We start from the raw sequence: 22,215 nt of genomic DNA, 5'->3' as shown, positions 1-22,215 counted from the left end.
GGACTGCCATCTGGTACATAGCCTGGCACACACAACCCTCACATACACAGGAAGACCACCTATCCTCCATAACAACACCGGCAATATGACAGTCTCATGAACTGTGTTTATAAGGCTGTACTGCATCCAGCCAAACATTGTGTGTGAGCATTACTGTAGCTACAACACTCTAGTTGAAGAGTTCACAGCATGTGGTCACCAAATTGCAGTGGAATGACATGTTACCACTACCACAACAGGTGGGAACATGCAGCACCTGTACATCGACTACATGTACACTATATGGCCCAGACCAGATGTGTATCCCCTGCTGTAGGTCTTTCACCATAGACACCCACACTGTATAGGGACATACCACGTGCGGACCCTGCACAGTAAGACACAGTCATATTGGTATACATTGCTAATACCATTTATCCACACGAAGCATGTGTCAGACATGGTAACTACTGCAGGTCACAGGTATTTATGTGTATGTGTCACACACATACATCATGTGTGCAATGCCATTGCTGGTTTAGCCAATGGCATGCATTGTTATGTACAAACACCCACACAAGGTCATACTGTGTGACACAACCACACGTGACAGTTGTGGGTTACCAAAACATACCTATCTGTACTCTGACAATGGTAATAGACACAGTAGCAGAGCACACTATTGGCATTACTAGCCAACTAGCCCTGTTTGGCTGTGCTGATAGTGTGGTGACATCCCCTGTGTTTACTGGGGAGTATGCAGCATCTGGTGTATTGTAGTATTTGCCAAAAGGATCTGTTCCCTCACACTTGCATTTACACACACCCTACTAGCCCCACACACATGCACACTTGCCATTTGCAGGATTCATTCCCCTACCTAACTAAGTCATGACACGTGAGAGGGACGCATTAGCAAAGCGCACTATTCGGTTTACTAGATAGTTCATCTTCTCTGGCTATACTTATAGGGTGCTGACAACATCAGTATTTTGAAAGGGTAATGTGCATCAGGTAGTGTGATCTCCTGATTGCCAAAACTAACATGTTTTTCATACGGAAATGCACACACACAAATTCCCCACATGCAAACACACACACATATTTACAGGTTTCAAACTCCTACCAAACTACATTACGATACGGAGGGAAAACGCATTAGCAGAGTGCGCTATTCACATTACTGGGAGGCTTCCTTTCTCCTGCTGTACTTATGGGGTGCTGACATCATCTGTGTTTAGAAAGGGGAGTGTGCATCCTGTAGTGTGTTCTCTCAGTTGCCAATAGGGGCACTTCTCTCATACATATTTGCACACACACAATAACCCCCTCATCCAGACACACACACTTGTCATTTGCAGGATTCAAACCACTACCTAACTATGTTATGACACGTGAGAAGGATGCATTAGCAGAGCGCGCTATTCACATTACTGGGAGGCTTCCCTTCTCCTGCTGTACTTATAGGGTGCTGACATCATCTGTGTTTAGAAAGAGGAGTGTGCATCCTGTAGTGTGTTCTTCCAGTTGCCAAAAGGGGCACTTTCCTCATACATATTTGCACACACACAATAACCCCCCTCATCCAAACACACACACTTGCCATTTGCAGGATTCAAACCACTACCTAACTATGTTATGACACGTGAGACGGATGCATTAGCAGAGTGGGCTATTTGCATTACTGGGAGGCTTCCCTTCTCCTGCTGTACTTATAGGGTGCTGACATCATCTGTGTTTAGAAAGGGGAGTGTGCATCCTGTAGTGTGTTCTCCCAGTTGCCAAAAGGAACATTTCCCTCATACATATTTGCACACACACAATAACCCCCCTCATCCAAACACACACACTTGCCATTTGCAGGATTCAAACCACTATCTAACTATGTTATGACACGTGAGATGGATGCATTAGCAGAGCGCGCTATTCGCATTACTGGGAGGCTTCCCTTCTCCTACTGTACTTATAGGGTGCTGACATCATCTGTGTTTAGAAAGGGGAGTCTGCATCCTGTAGTGTGTTCTCCCAGTTGCCAAAAGGAACATTTCCCTCATACATATTTGCACACACACAATAACCCCCCTCATCCAAACACACACACTTGCCATTTGCAGGATTTAAACCACTACCTAACTATGTTATGACACTTGAGATGGATGCATTAGCAGAGCGCGCTATTCGCATTACTGGGAGGCTTCCCTTCTCCTGCTGTACTTATAGGGTGCTGACATCATCTGTGTTTAGAAAGGGGAGTGTGCATCCTGTAGTGTGTTCTCCCTGTTGCCAAGGGGGACATTTCCCTCTCACAGCCTTTCACACACACAAACCCCACTCACCCACACACACACACACACACACACACACACTGAGCATTTGCAGGATTCGAACCCCTACCTAACTATATTATGACACTTGAGGGAGACGCATTAGCAGAGCGCACTATCCGAATTACTGGGTATCTGTTCTGCACCTGTAGTATTTCTAGGGTGCTGACATCTTTATTTCCACAGAGGTATGTAGATGTAGTACTACCTGTCAGGTGGGGGATAGCATATATATGCATTTGCAGCCACCTACGTCAGGGTCAGATATGCACATCGCACTGGCAGGTTATGTTCTATACCATGCTTTGGGACCACAGGACCTGTAACACACAACACAACCAGTCCAGAACACCACACCCACATCCAGGACACACACTTAGCTTCCCTGGGAACAGTGCCAGGATATGCAGGTATTCACATACACCATTCCAGTTGTTAACATCAGGTACAGGCATATTGTGTGTGAGAACTACTCAGGCCTCTACCACTTTACCCTACCGCCACTACAATTTGAGGGTCCATGTGCTATGGCAGAACCACACACCACAGCCACATGGGTGAATACATATTGCACCTGTCCATCTGCAACGTGGGTACTCACTGTTCCACACCAGAGGTAGACCACCATTGTTGATATCTGCCCATGTCCACCTTTCCCTGGACATCCATATCTCATCTCCACCCCCATGCAAGGTTGTCACTGCACACAAACTGTGTTTAGCACAAGCAGACTCTACTCTTGTGTAGACTGGGGTGGATGACTTCAGAGGACCCATGCTGGAGTGCTATACTGGCCACTCAGCATAATCCTTGACACTTGCATCCTATGAGCATGTGTACAGTTTGCATTGGTCATGCTATCCCACATATACCCATGACTGCTCCACAACAAGACACCTGTCAGCTGTACACCGGCCATATATGCGCCGTTCAACAGACAGAGCGACCTAATACATTGCAGAGCTGTAGCGCACAGAGGGAGGACATCTGTGAACGGATCCAGCACGGCACTTCATTCACACATACTCATTACAACACAGTGTTGACAGTGGAATCATCCAGAGAATGCAGATAGGGCTCCCCTCAGTCTGTTATTGACGGACAGCTACTGTCAGAGATCCTCAGCAACCCTCTCACAGCACACACCGACAACATGGCTGTGGCTTAGCACATTCAATCCCTGAGACCTCCACGGTGCCCCTGCTTGACAGAGGCACAGCTCACTAGCCTCACATGTCGCCTTCTGTGACCTACTTTACAGTGGCACGGTAGCCTACTATCCTGGGGATGCAGATGCCAAGCACACTCTGGCTGAGCTGCCATTCCCTGGGGCAAGAAGCCTAGTATTGACCTCTACACCCATATGTTCAATTGTCGGATGCACAATATTTGTTGTGCTGTTCTACTGTTTGCAAGTCTTTATTGCCATAGCATTCCCTGTTCCTATGACCAACTTGTGTATCTGTGGCAGATGTTTGCATATGACGGCGATCCACTATATCACTTATGTCTCTGTGGTCATTTACTGTGTGCACTGGGCTGATTTCTGTGTTGTGGTTGGTTCCTGGACTGACACGTACAAATACCAGATGTGTGGCCAACTGCTACACGGAGATATGGCCTAAGTGTGTGAGCATACCCAGTTCAGCCTTTCCATGGCATGCTGTCTGACATATGCCTCATTTATCAAAGTGTGCGAGCATGCCCAGTGTGAGCTTTCCATATGTTGTACTCTGAAGTCCAACACATATTTGGGTGTGTGTGACCTTCGACATTATCACATGTTTATGATTGTGTGCTGGGTGTCATGTTGTGTACTAACTGGCCAACTGCTTCATGTCTGCCACAACAGGGATTATACTGTGCCTGCAGGAATTGCATGGGATACTTTGCAGACAGTTCTCAACATACTTTCATGATGACCTAACACTGTAGTACCGTATAGTGTACTGGTTCGGTATTTCACTGTAGTGGACAGTATCCTGGGCTTTAGTCCTATCACTGCTTGACATCTTCATAGTGAGCACGACAGACTGTGTAGGGGCCAGTTGTGCACATATGACCATGTTGCAATATGTTCAGATATGGACTACCTACACCAGGCTCGTCCAACATTGCTAGTGTATTCCACAACATGGGTGGACATTGGCAAACACTAGCGATGTTCCGTAGGCCATTTCTGATGGTAGTCACAGGGTGTGTTTGTCCTTCGACACACATTCTAACTGGAGTTTGCCATTACATATGTCATGGTTGGTATACTGTGCCTCTGTCTACCTCTGACATAACAGTGATACCCAGGGTAGCCTACCATCTCCCATACACTCATCAGGATGCCTCTTGAGGGGTGTCGATATGTGGCACTCTGGCTGACCTGTACCAGGAGTTTACTGAAGTGTGGGGGTGCCTTCTGTGTTATGTATCATTCTGTACAGCTTGTCCTATGTATGTCAGTGCTGGGGTTCAGGTCTCTCATGTGCATAACTCACTGCCATTCAGATTGTACAAGGTGCAACATGTTCATTCATTCCAGGTTGGACATGGCATCATACATCAGGCACAGCTTTCCTGTAGCCGGGAAGGATGGCAGTGTGTGGGTCTGCAGTTTGTTTACTCAGGCAACACATGGCATCTGTTCAGGCTCTTTGCTACCCCTGGTGGGGTACTGTTGTGGACTTTACAGTTGTTGGAGGTGTCTGCTGCGGTATATCCCACAGGGGCTATTGTAGTCAGTTGTGATGCTGATGGAGGATGGCTGCAGAGCCAGAGTGAGTTCCCCTTGTCTACATCTGCCAGCCTTCATGTTTGGGTGGGTATATGATACATGTTTCTGCGAACACTACAGACACATGTTTGTCCAGTGCAGGTTATTTATCACCTTTTGTACCCAGGTCTCACATTACATGTTAGGTGCCTCATGGGTTAACACCTGTGTGGTAATTTGTTGGCACTTACTGTATATCCACAGTGGTTGTCTATACACAGTTCTGCGATTAGCTTGATGACATGGCTATGGCTACAATTGTCTGTTTGTAGGTGGCCCTTTTGTGGGTTGCTTGTGTCAGCTGGGGGTCAGATACGGTGGGCTGTTTGTACCCCTCTGCATACATGCTCAGTCACAGTCCTTCCATGTTGGCCTATACCTATGGGACATGTATACAGAACGGGGGGGGGGGCCAAGACCAGGCCTTGTGGGATGCCACTCATATCCGCTTTGTAGTCTGACATGGATGCATGTCTGACCATGTCAGTTCTGTCCTTGGTCTGCTTTGCAACGCCTCTACTGACATAGGGGTGTATATTTAAGCTGGTGAACATATCCATACTGAACACGTACGGTATTGTCTAGAAGCATGTGCACGGTCCAGCTACGCTGTGTGGACCACATAGCCCTCATCAATGACCTTAATGACTGCTTCAAATGGGTCAGACATGTTTAGGGGCCGGTTCTGCAGTTACAACAGCCACAGTGTGTAGGGTCCGGTATCAGTAGGTCCACATTACCCTTCTGTCTGCGGTACATACTGATCCTTTCCATAGCTGTGCAGAACAAGCTTGTCAGGATCCTGGGGTGGTAGTTTGGAGTATCCATTCAGGCAACACCTTTGTTGTGATGGACCACTGTTGTTGTACACTGCTCTTTGGGTACATACCCTGTGGTAAGGCTGACATTGGCCAGTAGTGTGATTTTGCATTCCATTACTCTTGGGGTCCATGTTGGCCTCAGCACAGGACACCATCACATACCTTTGCTGCTGTGTGTTCTGCTTTGCAGATGATGGCTGTTACGTCAGCATCTGCAATGTCAGGGGACCATCTGCTGGGATAGGTATTTTGCACTCGGGGGGGGGGGTGTTTGCACTGCACCTGACAGGTTGTATGTTAGCAATATGTGTGTGTGTTTGGTATGTTGTGTGTAATATCTGTGTGATTCGGAGCATATCTGTGGATGCCCAACATGGTTCCTACCATCAGTTGGGTAAGCCTTGTGATTATCCTTAAGTGTCCTGTACATGTTGTATCTTCATAGGTTCATGGGTTCATAGTAGGCTAGACACCCTAGGCCATTGGTAAGCCTAGTTAGAGTGTGTGTGTCTTTCGCCACTCCTTGCTATGTTCAATTATGGCCATTTATGAGGTTCTTCACTGTGCCTCTGTCTGGTCGTGACACAGTGGGGACCCCCAGTATACATGTACGGTCATCCATCCACTTGGCAATATTCCTGTTGAGGGGTGTCAGTGAGGGGCTCTGCCTACCATGGATTGGGATCCTGTTTCTGGGTGTGGGGAGCCTATGGGTTATGTATCTGTCCCTCCAGCACATCTTATTTCATTATGTGTTGAGGTTGACATCTGTGACTCTCACAGCTCCAATGGCTTTGATTTCCTGTGGTGTAGCATGTCCATTACTCCTGTGTTGGACATGGCCTGGTACAACAGACATACAATGCCTCTGTGTAGGCAGTGTGTGACTGCAGTCAGCTGGGGTGTCTACAGCCAGGCAGCATATGACATATATTTCGCACCCTTTATCCTGTTGGTGGGGTAACTATGAGGTCTTCCGAACCGCTGCAGGTGTCACGTATGGTACATCCCATATGAGTCATTGTACTAGATTATGGGTCTGATAAGGGAACAGTACAGCGGCACAGTGACCTCTGTTGATGTTGGTGTGAATCCTTTCATGATACGGTGTCCAGTATCAACAGTCTTCATAGCCACATTGGCATTGTGGCTGTCACATGACAGATTAATGTCGACCTGTGTCCCTAGGTCCCTGATGACTCCTTGCATACATAATGGTTTGACACCTATGTGGTACTTTGTGTACCTTGTCTGGTATTTGGTGGGACATCCATACTGTCCAGTGTCTTCGGATGTCTGGGTGGGGTTCTTGTGTGTGAGAGTGTGGTCTGTCGCATGCTACAGACTGTACAGCAGTTTTGACTACAGTTATGTGCACATGGGTGGTGTCCGCTGCTTTGTGCATTGTCAGTTACCTGGCTATATGGGTGTCTGTGCTGCATATGGATACTCCCCCTCCTTTGATGTCTTGGTGCAGGTGTTGGGGCCATAACACATGGTATGTGGTATAACCTAGTAGTGCTGGTGTGGTATCACTAGGCCTGCAGCAGGCTTCTGTCACTGGACAGGCATCAATGTTCTCCATAATGGAAAGTGCCTCAGGGGCATGCATATTGCAGTTTACACATCTGGCATTGGTCAGCATTACCCTTATGTTTCCTACCACTTATGTTTTCTAGGGTGGTGGGTAGTCTTTTTGGCCTTGCCTACATATGGCTCTATGGAGGCGGCAAAGGCCTTATCCAGTATGGCTACATACAAGCAGCTTACTCTACCCTTTCCCTTGTTCAGTCTGGTGAGTGGTACAGCTGTGTTTCTGCCTATACAGACACCTATTACAACTGTATCAGGCATTTGTTTCTCCTTCGGGCTTGTGACTGTTTGGCACACCAGCTTTGCGTACTATTCGTTTCATGTGCTATGTTTGACGGTTGTGGTTGCTTGTGATCTACTTTGGAGGCGTCTGTTGGTGTGGTGTGTTTGTAATTAAGGCCTCCAGGAATATTTGTCTGTGTTTATGTGTTTGGTTTACAGTTGTGGTAGGTCTATGTGGCACTGGGTTTGTGGTGTATGTGATTACCTTCTCCTCCTGACTAGTGTTGACAGTACTGACTTGTTGGACCTCAACCTCTGCTTTGGATACATGGAAGCATCTATCACATATGTTTGTATTTATTCGGGGGTGTTGTGGTTGTCTGTGTACTTGGTACTGGTGTCACATTGCCTCTCGATTCATAGGTTATACTTGTTGTGGCTGGACTTAGTGGATTGTATGTGTGGACATATGTTGTTGCCATACTACTGGTCAGTGATTACTTCCCTTTTTATGTTTGCTCTATCATGTGGTATCTTCCTCATTCTCTTGCATGGTTTGGTAATGGCTGGAGCCCAGCATGCCAGATGTCTGCGTGTATGGCATTGTGTGTTGTTGTTATTTGTGAGTGCATACTCCAAGCATTCCTGGCTGTGTTCATGGAATGCCTGTATAACATGTTCTGTGGTGTGTCCCATATTCTGCACTTGCACAGGGCCTTTTGTGGATTCAACATCGGTTTTGAGGGCTGCAACCTATACTTTATACATGTTTTTCACTGTGGTATTCTGGCCAGGGACTGGGGTCAGGGTGTGTATATCCAGTGTGCTTACTCTATGGTCTGGTCTTACCAGTCAGGGGTACACTTCTTATCTTGCCATCCAGTACACATGTTGCTGATTATCACATCCAGTATGCTTACCCCTCTTGTGGGGGTAGTACATTGTTCCTGGGCAGTTTGGTTTATGGAATCTGGGTAATTTTCTCCTACTGTGTTGATGCTAGTACAATGCTACCGGTGTATGTCTGGGTATTTTCAGTCGAGCAATATAATGTGGTTTGGGGGGCTTGACATATTCATGTATTCCGACATAGGCCAGGTGCTGTTCCTGGTATTAGGACAGTGGTCTGCAGCAGGCTATATACTGCGAGGCAGTTTTAGCCATTGGTATTTGACCATGGATATTCCATGCTGCTTCTTGTTGTGGTACCAACATGGGGGTGTGGTTATCCTTGCCATTTCTTGCTAGTCACCCTCCTTTTGTAGCTTGTTCCATGTTTTGCGGCTGTACAGCACAGTATGAGGTGTGACCTGGTAGTGTTAGGGTGCTGCTGTGAGCCTTGCCCAGTTCTCTATTACAGGACTGGTATCTACATTCTCCTTACTGTGTGCATTTACACTTCACACATCTTGCTGTTTGTACATCTGTCATGGGGTAGTATTACATCTAGGTTCATATCCCTTGTAGAACCTATGAGGTTGGGTTTGTGTTTTGAGACTTACCTATTCAGGGCATGCTGTGGGTACTGACAGCCTTTGCCAGTATCCATGGGGCATGGCATGATAGGTGCATGCCACCCCTAGCAGGTGGTGCATCATGTCAAACTCCGCATATCTTCCCAGCCTGTAACACATTGGCTCCCCTTTGACTGACTGCATTACTTCAGCCAATTATTGTACTTGATCTTCTTGTCTTCATAGTGTGGCATCATGCTTGGTGAGGGTGAGATGTTAGGCAGGGTCTTCATGTTTGCATATACTAGATGGTGTTACATTGCTTAACACATGGCAATTATGCCTCAGGTGGTGCTGCAGGGCTGCCTCTGTCGGATGCACATACTACACTCCCTGTACATGTTTGAGAGCAGGTTGTGTCATGTTAGGCATCCCCGTTACTATATGAGTGAGTCAGAGAGGGGTATCATTCCCAGGGTTCCTACTGTGCCAGTGTATGTGCTATGCGTTGCCTCTTTGCCAAGGCCAGGGCATACTGGGCACGCCTCCTTCTGCCTACTGGGACAGGCTCAGGTTGTTCCTCCTCCGAGTCACGCTCTGCCTGTGATGGCCTTGGCAATGGTGGGGGGCTGTTTGGCCCGGCCCTATGCTGGTCCTGCTGCAGCTGTTTTCAAAAGATCATATTATGTAGCATAGCACATACCATGACGATTTGGGTACATGTAGTTGGTGTGTACTGCAAGGCTCCACCAGATGTGTCCAGACACCGGAACCGTGACTTGAGCAGCCCAAACACACGCTCTATCACATTACGTGTTTGTGCGTGTGCCTCATTATGGCGTTCCTGTTCAGGTGTGTGTGCGTTTCTGATGGGTGTCATCAGCCAAGGCTCCAGTGCATAACCTGCATCCCCCTCTAGATGTCCGTGTGGGATGTCCCCATTGGCAAATGTCTGGTACAGCTGTGTCAAATGCCAGATGTGGGAATCGTGATAACTCCCAGGGCAGCCAGCACACGCATTCATTATTATGCCCTGGGCATCACACACGACCTGGCAGTTGATGGAGGGGAAGCCCTTGCGGTTAATGTAGGCCCTACCCAGCTCACCTGCTGGTGCTTTGATGCGTATGTGCGTGCAGTCTATAGCACCCAGTACCTCAGGGTATTCCGCTATTTGCTGGAAGAGACGCATATTGCTGGCCAATACTTCACGGGCATTGGGGAAATATACATGATCACCAACATGTGCTGACATGGCATCCAGGAACTGGTGTAGTACCCTGGAGGCTGATGCCTGTGATATCCCCATCATATCGCCAGTTGGGCTCTGGAAGGTACCTGTTGCTAGTATTCTTAGGCCAACACATACCTTGGTTTCCACTGGGATGGGTTCCCCTCTGTTGGTTCTGTGTGTGAGGCGTGGCCTGCACAGCTCAACAATTTGCTGCAGGAGCTCTCTGTCCACTCTATAGTGCTCTACTATCTCCAGCTCATGTAACCCGTGGTAGGTGACCCTGGGCCTGTACACTCTTCTCCGTCTCCTCACTGTGGGTTGTCTGGCACCATCTGCATTGTCACCACCCTCAGCAAGTCGCCTATGTCTCATTATGACAGCTATGGCAGCCCCTAACATTTCTGCTCTGAGTGAAGCTTTTTCAGTTTTCACTTCTATTAGCTTACTCCTGTCTTGTAGTGTCTCTTAATGGAAACATCCTGCACTACTGTTTGCAGAGTTTTAAGTGCTGGGCTGGGCTACTATTCTGCCTGTGTAATTGCCTGCTTCTAATTGTATTCACCTGCTAGCTTCAGCAGTTATCCCTGCTAGCTTCCTATTATTTCTGTTGCTTCCTTTTTCCTCTCTGTTTCCTCAGGGGGGAGCAACTTGCATACTATCTGAAACACGCTCACAGTGGCTTACACGCGCGCACACGTGCTTACACGGTTCAGAATCTACTTATTCGGGTTTAAACGCACGTACACCCGTGCAAACACTGTTACACGTCTGCCAACAGCCTCCAACATACTCAGCCTGCCTTACACGCGTGCACACCCGCGCAAACAGTGTTAAACATCTCCCAACACGCTCCCACATGCTCAGACTGCCTTACACGCGCGCACACTGTCCTACTCACCCGTCATGGCGTGCACACGTGCGCATGCACGGCCAGCAAGAAACTTTGGTGTAGGTTACAGTGTACACCTTCCATTTCTTGACTTTCCATGGCTTATCTAGTGGCACACCACTTTCCATGATCTGTGCCTGTCATCTGTCATGTTACACTGGCCTCCAATGAACTGCATTTCTTTCTACCATTCCCCCCTGTGATGTCACCTATCTCCTACTCTATTCCTCCCCCTTTTGTATCTCTTACACTACTCAGACTGTTCTCATTTGGTATGTGACTGTGAGATTCAGTATCCGAACCCTCATTTACATGAGATTGCCTACTAATGCTTAGTTACATGTCTTAGACTCAGCTTCCCCCCTTAGCAACCACTACACGGTGGCCATGTTGGTTTTAGTCTGCTGCTCCCTGCATTATCATTCCATGTATTGCATGAAACCCACATTTGTGGGTTTATAACCTTCTTTTTCATGGTTTTATACAGCGTGGCCCGTTTGCGCGGGGCTGCGCTGGGTTTAAACATGGGCGATCGCCGAAATTTTTTTTTTATATTTTTAATAGTTTTGCATTGGGTTATCTTGCCAATGGCCACATATTTGGCCATTGGCATGCTGCCTGAATCATATGCAACCTTTTTTTGGAGCTGACATCGCTCCGTTGTGGATTTTTCAGAAATGTACTCAGTTGTCAACTGAGTACATTTCTGCAGCTAAAACGTCTCCTACACGGACTGGTTTCTGCTTCGTGGATCGCTAATATACCTCATTTGCATACCTTTCAGATGCAAGTGAGGTATTTAGCATGTTCACGCCCAGTCCGTGTAAGAGACGTTTTAGCTGGTCTCTTACACGGAGTTTAGGGCTGTTCCTGGATCGCGAGGCTTGCATGGAGTGTTGCACGTCTCTTACACTCCATGCAAGCCTTCGTGAATCCTGCCCTTTGTTTCTGCCTGATTTCTGTCTGTCAGTACCACAGTGTTTTACTAGCTCTCAAAGATTTTGTAGGGTGGTAGAACAATTCAGACTCCAACACTTTTTTTTCTCTAACTGGTAGCATGTGAAACAGATAAAGCTTTATACATTACAAATAATTATGATTGTGTCTCTGATCATAACAAGCTATTTTCTGAACATGGATGACAATATTCACTACTTGAACTTTACTTTTGAGGTGAAATTCATAGCATCAAAGTCTCAAACACATAATATGCCGGTTGTGATAGGGGACCTTAGCATAAACCTCTATTTTGAGGTTTGGGTAGTAAAATCCTGAAAATTTATATAGTTTTCCTTGGTTAAAAACTACTTAGCACTAATCTGAACTGCAAATTCCATACCCTTACTTCCATGTGACAAACAATAGAGACAAGAGATAAATACATTTTAAAAGCTGTTAGAACTTCACTCTAACAAACTTATAAACAAAAAATGTGGAAGAACTAAGTGTCTAAAGGCTTTTAAAGCTATTTGTTCTTCAGAGTAATACTTTGTTTCTGCCTGATTTCTGTCTGTCAGTACCACAGTGTTTTACTAGCTCTCAAAGATTTTGTAGGGTGGTAGAACAATTCAGACTCTAACACTTTTTTTTCTCTAACTGGTAGCATGTGAAACAGATAAAGCTTTATACATTACAAATAATTATGATTGTGTCTCTGATCATAACAAGCTATTTTCTGAACATGGATGACAATATTCAATTCTTGAGCTTTACTTTTGAGGTGAAATTCATAGCATCAAAGTCTCAAACACATAATATGCCGGTTGTGATAGGGGACCTGAGCATAAACCTCTATTTTGAGGTTTGGGTAGTAAAATCCTGAAAATTTATATAGTTTTCCTTGGTTAAAAACTACTTAGCACTAATCTGAACTGCAAATTCCATACCCTTATATATGAGAGTAGATGGTTCCACCAAGAAGATGTATCCCCCATCTATGCAGCTATTTCTTAGAAGACCTGTTCAGGTGAGTGTGGATACATGAGTATTCCGGGGAGACAGGAAACTGAGTACTGTGTGAAAGCTACAATTAAAAAGTATGATTCATTAAGCATAGTTAGAAAGCTGAAAGAAAAACACAAATCCAATCCCAGACCTGCACAAAGAGTAAGGGGTAAAAGTCTTGGACCTTGAGGATGTATGTCATCATTATGAGGGTAGTTATTACTGGGGAGAGAGGTCTGCCATGAGGTTCTAGGAATCCATATTCTAATTAAAAAGCAGTAAGTGGAGTCATAGGCCAAAGTAAGATATACACAGTGGAATTATAGAGGAAGTTCTCAAAAGATGCTGGGTAGAAATCCACAAGATAATTCAGAGGGCAGAAGCTAGAGGATGAGGACTCATTAAATTTTAGTGAACCATATGAGTGTTATAGTAGCAAAGATCGATGTGCAGAGGGTATATCATCATTATCAGCAGCTAACTACACATGTACTATAAAGGAGAGGAAAATAAGAAGAGACACTGAGCTACCATGGACTCAAATTATAATTAAAGATGTAATGACTGAAGGGAGCAGGTAGGACTAGACACAAATGTTTTACTTCTTGTATCTATTGAATATATCCATCCATCCATCCATCCATCTACAACCCCTTTTCTCAGTTTTACACATGGGGTTGGGGTGTCACCTCAACAGAGACAATCATCTATTGCCAAGGTTTGCACTGCCAGGTGGCTAGCCCTGCCATGGCTGTTCTTCTATACTACACACTTGCATGCACACTTACATGTTTTGGCCAATTTAGCATGTCCAATACACCTACTGCATGTCTTTAGAATTTGAAGGAAACTGAAGCACCCAGAGGAAAACCACACGAATACAGGGAGAACATGCAGACTCTGCACAGAAGGTACCCCAGTCGAGAATTGAACTGGAGAACCTCTTGCTGTGAGGTGACAATGTTATTGACTTTGCCTCTGTGCCACCCCATCTATTGAATATATATGCTCATAAGTATGAGATGCCAATTTTCTAGTAGTTTAACCAAAATAAAAACTTAGGCAAGTCAAGCACGTAGAACGGCCAAAGTTTTCTTTTAAAAGAGGCAGGTCTATTAAGAATAAACTAGAAAATGTCAGTTTTACAAAAAGGCCTTATAACAGTGCTAAGACTAAGGGCACATTTATATGTGTAAGATGCAGTATGCATAGATATATTAAAAACCCACTTTGCATCTTCCCAACATTGACAAAATTTATGGAACAAACAGTCACTGTACATGTGAGTCTAAGAGAGCTGTTTAGGTGGCTACTTGCTTGACTTGCCAAAGGTTTTATGTGGTAAAACTACTAGACATTTGGCACATATGAGCATGTATATTCAATATGTACAAAAGCTGAAGCAAATTCTTTGCACAATCCGTAGAATTCACACCTCTTAACCGCTTAGCACAAGAAATCTGGACAAAGCCAAAAATAATGGGGGGACAAAGGCCCTAAAATCAGGAAAAAAAAAAATAAATATTGCTCTTATAAACTTAGAAACTTGCTAGAATAAAATGTGTTGTGCTACCATCCATTTTCTGAAGGATGTGAAGTCAGAAACTCAAATGTCTGTCATTATTTAGTGATTCAATCCTCACTGATTTGCTAGAAAACCACAAATTTTATGGGGAGCAGACCAATAATATTTAGACATTCTGCAAAAATTTGGACAGCTGAGAAGTATGGTAAAATGTCAAGAACTTAAATAAGTTTTGCTCTTCACAAACAATGTGGAGAGCTTGATTTTGAATTACAAAGAAAGGAACTATACTTGAAATTCTGATTATAAGGCAGATAATGCTCCTGGGTTAAATGAACAGATTAATATTAAATGTTTTCTCTGGGAACCCGTTCTTTAAGATAAATAATGATTTTTAATCACTTATTCAGGTATTAGATTTAAATCTTGTAGCTCATATTTCAGTGGTTTTATACATGATATATTTATCCATTTGATTTAACTTCTGACGTCCTGTGGTTTATGTCATGTGATGTGAAAAAGTATAAATTGGGGTCAGCTTTTATAAATGTTACTTCTGAGGAAGTATGTTTGAATTCTAGATGAAAGCACTAAACATTCATTATTTAGCTCCACGTATTAAAGTGTCATTTTTTATTTGCTAATTATTTAACCAACTATTTATTTATTTTCTCACTAGGAATTCTTGTTCTAACTTCTCAACTTAATTCCACTGAAAGATGTGCTTGTCATCCATACCTCTGGTTAAGTTTCATCTTAGTGTATTGCATGTGAACCAGTGGAAAGGCCATCCTTACTTTGCAGGACTTGAATTGTTCTTTAGAACACTTAATTAGCTCTCCTTTTTAAGTTATCTGTTTTGCTTCTTTGCATTTTCTTATACGAAAGGCAGAAAGGTTTCTGAGCTGTAAGCTTTGATGTGCACTTCATCTCTTACAGTCCTTCATAAGAACAGGGTGGCCACTTTTACCATTCCATCTTTTGTGACAAAAAGTTATATTTAATTTGATATACTTCTGTCCTCCTCCTCAAAGCCAAGGTGAGAAACTGCTACATTTTATTAATCCTAGAAGGCAAAAATTAGAGTTATGCTTCTAAGACCAAAGATACTAGAAAACTTGACTCATATTTTATTTTGCTTCTCACTAAAAGTCAGGGACTTTGGTGGGTAAGTAGGGGGGGGGCTATATTTCCATGAAACTTTATTAATCGAACCTAATACAATGAACGTTCACTTCAACAAATGCCTTACTCAGGGAAAGGAATGAGTTGGCCATCATAAGAAATATGCCCTTTTCTCCACTGTAGTGTGGTCTTGGAGTTGGTATATATAGTTGGGGGGTGGGGGGGCTCACTTTTCAAATTATATATGCTTTTGCTATGACATGCTAACAAGTCTATTGAGGGTCTGCAAAGGTGCATTTGAAGAGGACAGGAGGTCTGGCTGCCTGACTTGGCAGGATATTTGCTGGTAAGATTTATGTAGCAGTAACCTATTCATACTTGTACGAACTGGATTGTCAGTTTAAGGAAAGAGGGGATTTTTACTATAACAGTCCTTTGGGGATGTTGACTGAGGTTTCCTTGTGTGGCTTTGAAGTATAGCCTGGTAATCTCCTAATAAGGACTGAAAAGACAGAAACAATTAAATGATTACGTACAGTACAGTAGTGTGAGATACTCACCACAATAACAGATGTTAGACATCATTTTTGTCTTTTCGGTATTATCTCACTGTGTTCATTCTTCATTGTCCTACTGTTATGGCAACTAATGTCAGGTTAGAGTCCATGTTGTAGTTGTGCTTTAATGTGTTTGACAACATGACTGAATGGGAGTGATGAGGTTCTCTGAGACCCATATCAGGTCTTTTGAGTACTGAATGCTGAAAGCTGAGGCAGTAATTTAGGCCATCATGTAATGGCTGCCTATACAATGTATTCCTTTTCCTGTTACCAAAATACACATTAGCAAAACTGCATAATTTGTGTAACATGGCAGTGTTTTTTATAATGCAAAGGAAAAATTGTGTTTTTTTTTTTTGTAACCCTTTACCTATAACTGTTGACATCTGCCTTTCCCTTATTAGGACATTCATTCCCCTCTCATTCCCCTCTTTATTATCTAGGGAGGGAAGCCAGAATAATTGTGCTGAAACCCTGCAGGTGGACCTTCCCTCTGAAGTGAGAGACAGTGACTATACTGTCTATTACCCCTAGGGGGACCACCCCCCCCTTACTTGTCCAGACAGTAGTCTGGCTGAGTCCTGCTGTAACCATGCAAATGGGCTCTTGCTTTCCAGGGAAACAGCAACCTTGTCTATTTTTTCTAAGACTGGGGGGTACAGATATTGCATATGTACAGCTAAGGAGAGGAATTTTTTTGGTATACAGGAAAAGGGAATCCTTAAGTGGACAAAGCTAGCATGACGTCACAGGCACCCCTGCTCATGACACCAGCTTCTTCATGCCTCCCCTAGCAACTGAAATGAAAAGTTGACTGTCTGCAGCCAGGGAATAATGCTCTTGTCTCTACCAGGACATGCACCAGCCTAAGACTGTACCCAGTCTCTTCTCATGGGAAGGAAGAGCTGACGTAAGACACTCCATCTCACTCTCCTGCCTGGCTCATCCAGTGTTCAAATCATTAAATCAACTCAGATTGTCTGGATTGTGGTCATGGCTCCATCTCTTTATGCCATGGAGCTAGGCAGAAAGGTAATGTTTCTGTGACAGGCACCTTCTCTATGTCTTACCAATGGTGGTGACAGAAACTTACCTCTAGAATGCACTGCTCTTATGGATGAAGGGTTGAAGGTCTGTTGCTATTTTTGTCATGAAACAAGAGTATGTTGGTAGTCAGGCTATACCTCCAAAAATTGAACTGAGGCATCCTGGGCAGGTGACAAGCATCCTAGGTATCCCATTGGAGCTGGTAAGTTTCCACTGTTTGAAAAAAATCTGAAACAAGAGTGTAAGCACTTGGAAAAACACATGTAAACAAAGAAGAGGCAGAAATAACATCAAACATCAATTGCTGAATGCCTAGATTCATATTTGCCCTTTGGACTGCATCATGAATGCAGAAGAAGGGCATTTTAGCTGCAGTGTTGGCAGAATTGGAATTCTAACATAGAATCTCTCCTGCATCAGCAGTTACTGAACTGCAGCTTAGTATCTTATTCACATGAGAAATGCAGTGCACAGAGACCAAAGGAAGGGGGTGTAGGAATTTGCAGAGAAATGGCTAGCAGTGCACATACCCTTACAGCCTGTGCATCCTAACTGTACATAGGGCCTTTGGTGGTGTGGAACTGCAACAAGAGATGAAGGGGTAGATGGCGCACCATATAAAAACCTTAGTCTCTTGTCGATACATAGGGTATTCAGTGCAGACCTGTCAAAGATGAATTGATGGCCAGGCACACATTAGCATGGTGTGTATGTCTTACATGTACATATCACAAAAAGGGACAGGAGCATGTCTGCAGAGCATGTTAAGTTATATGGCATATTATGACAACCTGTGCACTCAACCTCTCTGGAGTATAACCACTGTCAGGGAGGTAGAAATGTCCTTTCATACTTACCTTACATTTGCCTCATTGGCCACTTATGTGTGTCTCATCATTAAGGCCTCACTGTTCTGCCATGTTAAATTTCCCTTCTGGCCTATATTAGGGACATAACAATATATAGATGCACTAAGTTATCTGTGCATTGACAGCAGCAAGGCAACAAGTAGTATATTTATATATACATAATTACATACATACGAGTTTAAGTATTTTGGCCCAGTACATCTAGTCAATCAGTTACTGAGGTGTGCATCAGAGTGAATGCAGAGGGGTACAAATGCAATGCTTGGGAGTTCCACTATTTGTTTGTTTCCTTTTGGATCTGAATTATTGTGCAGGTTTGTTAGAGGAATTAGGGGTTGTATGTAGAGATAATGAAGGGGTTTGATTTGTGCTTAAGGCTTTAGGGCTATATTAGTGGTATTGTCATGTTTTACACAGCACCAGCATTTCCAGCATTTACTTTTTTGTGATGTAATACTGGTAATGCTTGTATTTAATGAATGCAGACAATGGCTTTGTGAGTGTCCTTTGGCAGTAAAATTGGGGGTTGTAGGTAGTACCTGCTTAGGAGGTTTAATGGTCTGTGACATTTGTGACAGAAAGAAAAGGCAAACTGACAACTGTCTGATTTAAACATAAACTGATATATGTCTCAAGGCAATGAACAATTGGCAGTTGGCATCTATCATGTAAGGTGTGTGTGTGTGTGTGTGTGTGTGTGTGTGTGTGTGTGTGTGTGTATGCGTGTGTGTGTGTGCTTTGTTCACAGACTGTTACTGTTATAATGATTACCTTTGGTAAATGTACATCCCAAACAGGGGAGTATCATCAGTTGGGTTTACACACCTCTGCAGGTGCACTATACATCTGTTTCCACTTTCTGCAGCCACACTGTATATCTGTTTCCACTTTCTGCAGCTGCACTATATATCTGTTTCCACTTTCTGCAGCTGTACTATATATCTGTTTCCACTTTCTGCAGCTGCACTATGTATCTGTTTCCATGTAGACTTCTGGTATACTGCACCATCATCTGGGAATTGCTCTAGCTGTGTTATTTATCCTGTGATGGCCATTCGTATTTGCACTGTCTTTGTCTATGTATCTGGTGTGCAGTAATGGATCTATGGCATTTAGTCAAACATTTAAATGTTCTAAACACATGAAACATTGACTCCAAAAGACAGAAAAACGTTTAACCGAAAAATAAATAAAAAAGTTTTAGCTGCCCCCCCCCCCCCCAAGTGCCTCCCATCCCCCTGGTACTTATATATACCAACTCCACAATTGCACAATAGTGAGGAAAGAGAAAAACCATACTCCTGGTCTGCCACAGTCTCTCACGTACAAATGTCATCACTCTTCTTCTGCTAGGTAGCGACCAGACTCATAATAACTAATCAAACTTACTATCATCTTAATGGAAAACATTGTAAAGCTTAAGCTGACACTGCAAAACATTGGCTTTGACTATGATGGCTAACAAATGCATTTTTGCAGTGGGGAAATACCATCGTAATCAAAGGTTCAAGAGTGTGAAATGTTGACTTTGAATGAAAAGTAATAAAAGTGTTTTGGGTGAATTCCTCCATACCAAGTTTCTCCAAATACACTAACTCCAAGATTGTTCAGCTTTGGTAATAAGGGAAAAGTTGCTTAGCCACAAAGTCCCGTAATCTTGATAAATTCAGGTTGCAACTGATACTGTGTAGTTTATTTTATACTGTTGCATGACACTGTAAATCATTTTTTGTCTCAACTTTTTTTTCTGCTGTGCTGAAACATGTCAGTGTATAACACTTTTGTATTAGCTGTCTATCTTAATCTTTGTATAACTTCTCTACTGTCATTGATTGTCAATAATTGTGGAGTTTTTATCCATGGGTCTCCTTTGAAAATGGGCTCCTGGCCCAGTCGGACATTACCTGGTAAACAGATGTAAATAAATAAATAAATGAATAAAAATATGTAGACAAATGGGTTTGAGTAAAAAAAATTGGTGTCGCCCATCCCAAGCAAATTAATGCCAATGCAATCCACATAGCCTGTGGTTGCCAGGCTGTTTTCATTGCTCTGGCAGAACATATCATGTCTCTAAATTTTGCTCATGAGGAGTTTTTCACACATAACTAAACTATCCTCAGGGAATCCCATCAGAGTGATGTTTACTGTTGGCAGCTATCCCCATAAGAGTGATGTTTACTCTTGGTAGCTATCAACTTTTAGCAGAGCTAAAAAAAATAATTGAACTGTTTTGCAAATCTAAGGAAAAAAACAAAACAAAAGTCAGAACAGTATAAATTGATGTCAACACTGTTTACAGAAAACTGGATAAAACGTGTTCATGTATGACTTTGCTGTATTACAGATGTGCACATCTATTCACCATATTTGACACTCTTTACAAAACTAACATCAACTACTACCATCAATCTCTAACATCCTTGTTTCTCACTATGCCTACAAGCATTTCACTAATATTTATTCTTCCCTCTAGATCTACTACTCCATATAAACTATTTACTGGTCTCTTATTGTTCATATATTATAATCTTTCCAATTTGGTTCTTGCCATTTTAATGACTAGTACATTTATACTGATATTGTATGTTACACTTTTGATCATCTACGTGGAGCTTTTCTCTCAGGGCCTCTGGTGAAAAGGGGTTTTGCCAGTCAGGCTTTCCCAGTAAACAAAAACAAATAAATAAGTAACTAAAATTAGTTGTGAAGGCTCAGGATCCAATCCTAACTACCCTTGCTGAACAAAAACTGCATAAAGTATGCTTTGTTTTTCATCAGACTCATTTTTTGAGCTGCATCCCTATTTCCTCAGTTGATACTGCAAAAAAGTAATATGAGTCTATTGATGCTAAATTATGCATAGATATTTCTTGTCCTATAAAATCTGTTTTCTTATGGCTGCAACAAACACTGTAACAAGCTAAATGCATCATTATGTAATACCATGGAGCTTGCTCATTATATATTGTAGTCTTCTTAAAAATGATAAAATTATATAAAGCTGAAAAACAGTTACATGCACACAGGTGCAATTCACCAGCAATATCAGGCAGCCCTTACAGCATGAAATCATGAACACTAGGGAAAACAGTAAAAAGCACGTAGAATGATAATGTGCCAAAAGCTGCAGCACTCACCCTTGGTACTCAATGTACTTGTAAATTATTCCTGCAATAGCAAGAGCCACTAAAGCATAGTACCACGAGGAGATGAACATAATCGCCAAACAAAGACTCATTCCCAGGAATGACAGGGTCCTGTATAGTGAGAGAGAGAAAGGTTTTAGAAACATTTGGCTATTTATTACATTTTTTGTTTATTGGCTCAATACATCAGACAATAAATATCAATTTACAGCACAACCCTAGCGAACTACAGTAGTGTACTATAGAGTTGATATAATGAAACAAGAACTGATGTTTAAGCCCAAATGTACTGTCAACCACACAGAAAGGCTCATAATATTGATGCAAAGCAAGGGTAAAGCACCAGACATGATCAGCAGGTGAATAAATACTTGCCCAAGACAAAAATAGAAATGCTGCAAATATAACCGCGGTGGTGCAGCAGTAGCATTGTCGCCTCACAGCAAGAGGTTCTCCTGTTCGATTTTTGGCTGGAGCACCTTCTGTGTGGAGTCTGCATGTCCTCCCTGTGGTCGAGTGGCATTTGAAAGACATGTGTGAATGGGCGTGCCTTTGTTGAAGGTTGGGGGTCGGGCTGGCACCTTGGCACCATAAAAATTGACTGCCAATCATTAGTGGACTGGAGTTCTGCTGTGGTGACCCCTAACTGAGAAAAGCTGAAAGAAAAACAAACACACACACACACACACATATATATATATATATATATATATATA

General features: G+C 43.3%; 1 protein-coding gene across 1 annotated transcript in view; it reads right to left on the bottom strand.

The window, feature by feature from the left end:
* SLC12A5 (solute carrier family 12 member 5) overlaps positions 1-22,215 on the bottom strand; it is a 1,753,644-nt gene that overhangs the window by 354,973 nt on the left and 1,376,456 nt on the right. The window contains exon 15 of the mRNA XM_044090243.1: positions 21,491-21,610. Coding sequence (XP_043946178.1) covers positions 21,491-21,610 — 120 coding nt within the window. The remainder of the gene's footprint in view (positions 1-21,490; positions 21,611-22,215) is intronic.

The sequence above is a fragment of the Protopterus annectens genome, chromosome 12.part0, assembly GCF_019279795.1.
Source record: "Protopterus annectens isolate FY-2018-M chromosome 12.part0, PAN1.0, whole genome shotgun sequence".
In the NCBI taxonomy this organism is placed as follows: Eukaryota; Metazoa; Chordata; order Ceratodontiformes; family Protopteridae; genus Protopterus; species Protopterus annectens.
The sequence above is the reverse complement of the archived record's forward strand: the minus strand, read 5'-3'. Positions and strand labels throughout refer to the sequence as shown.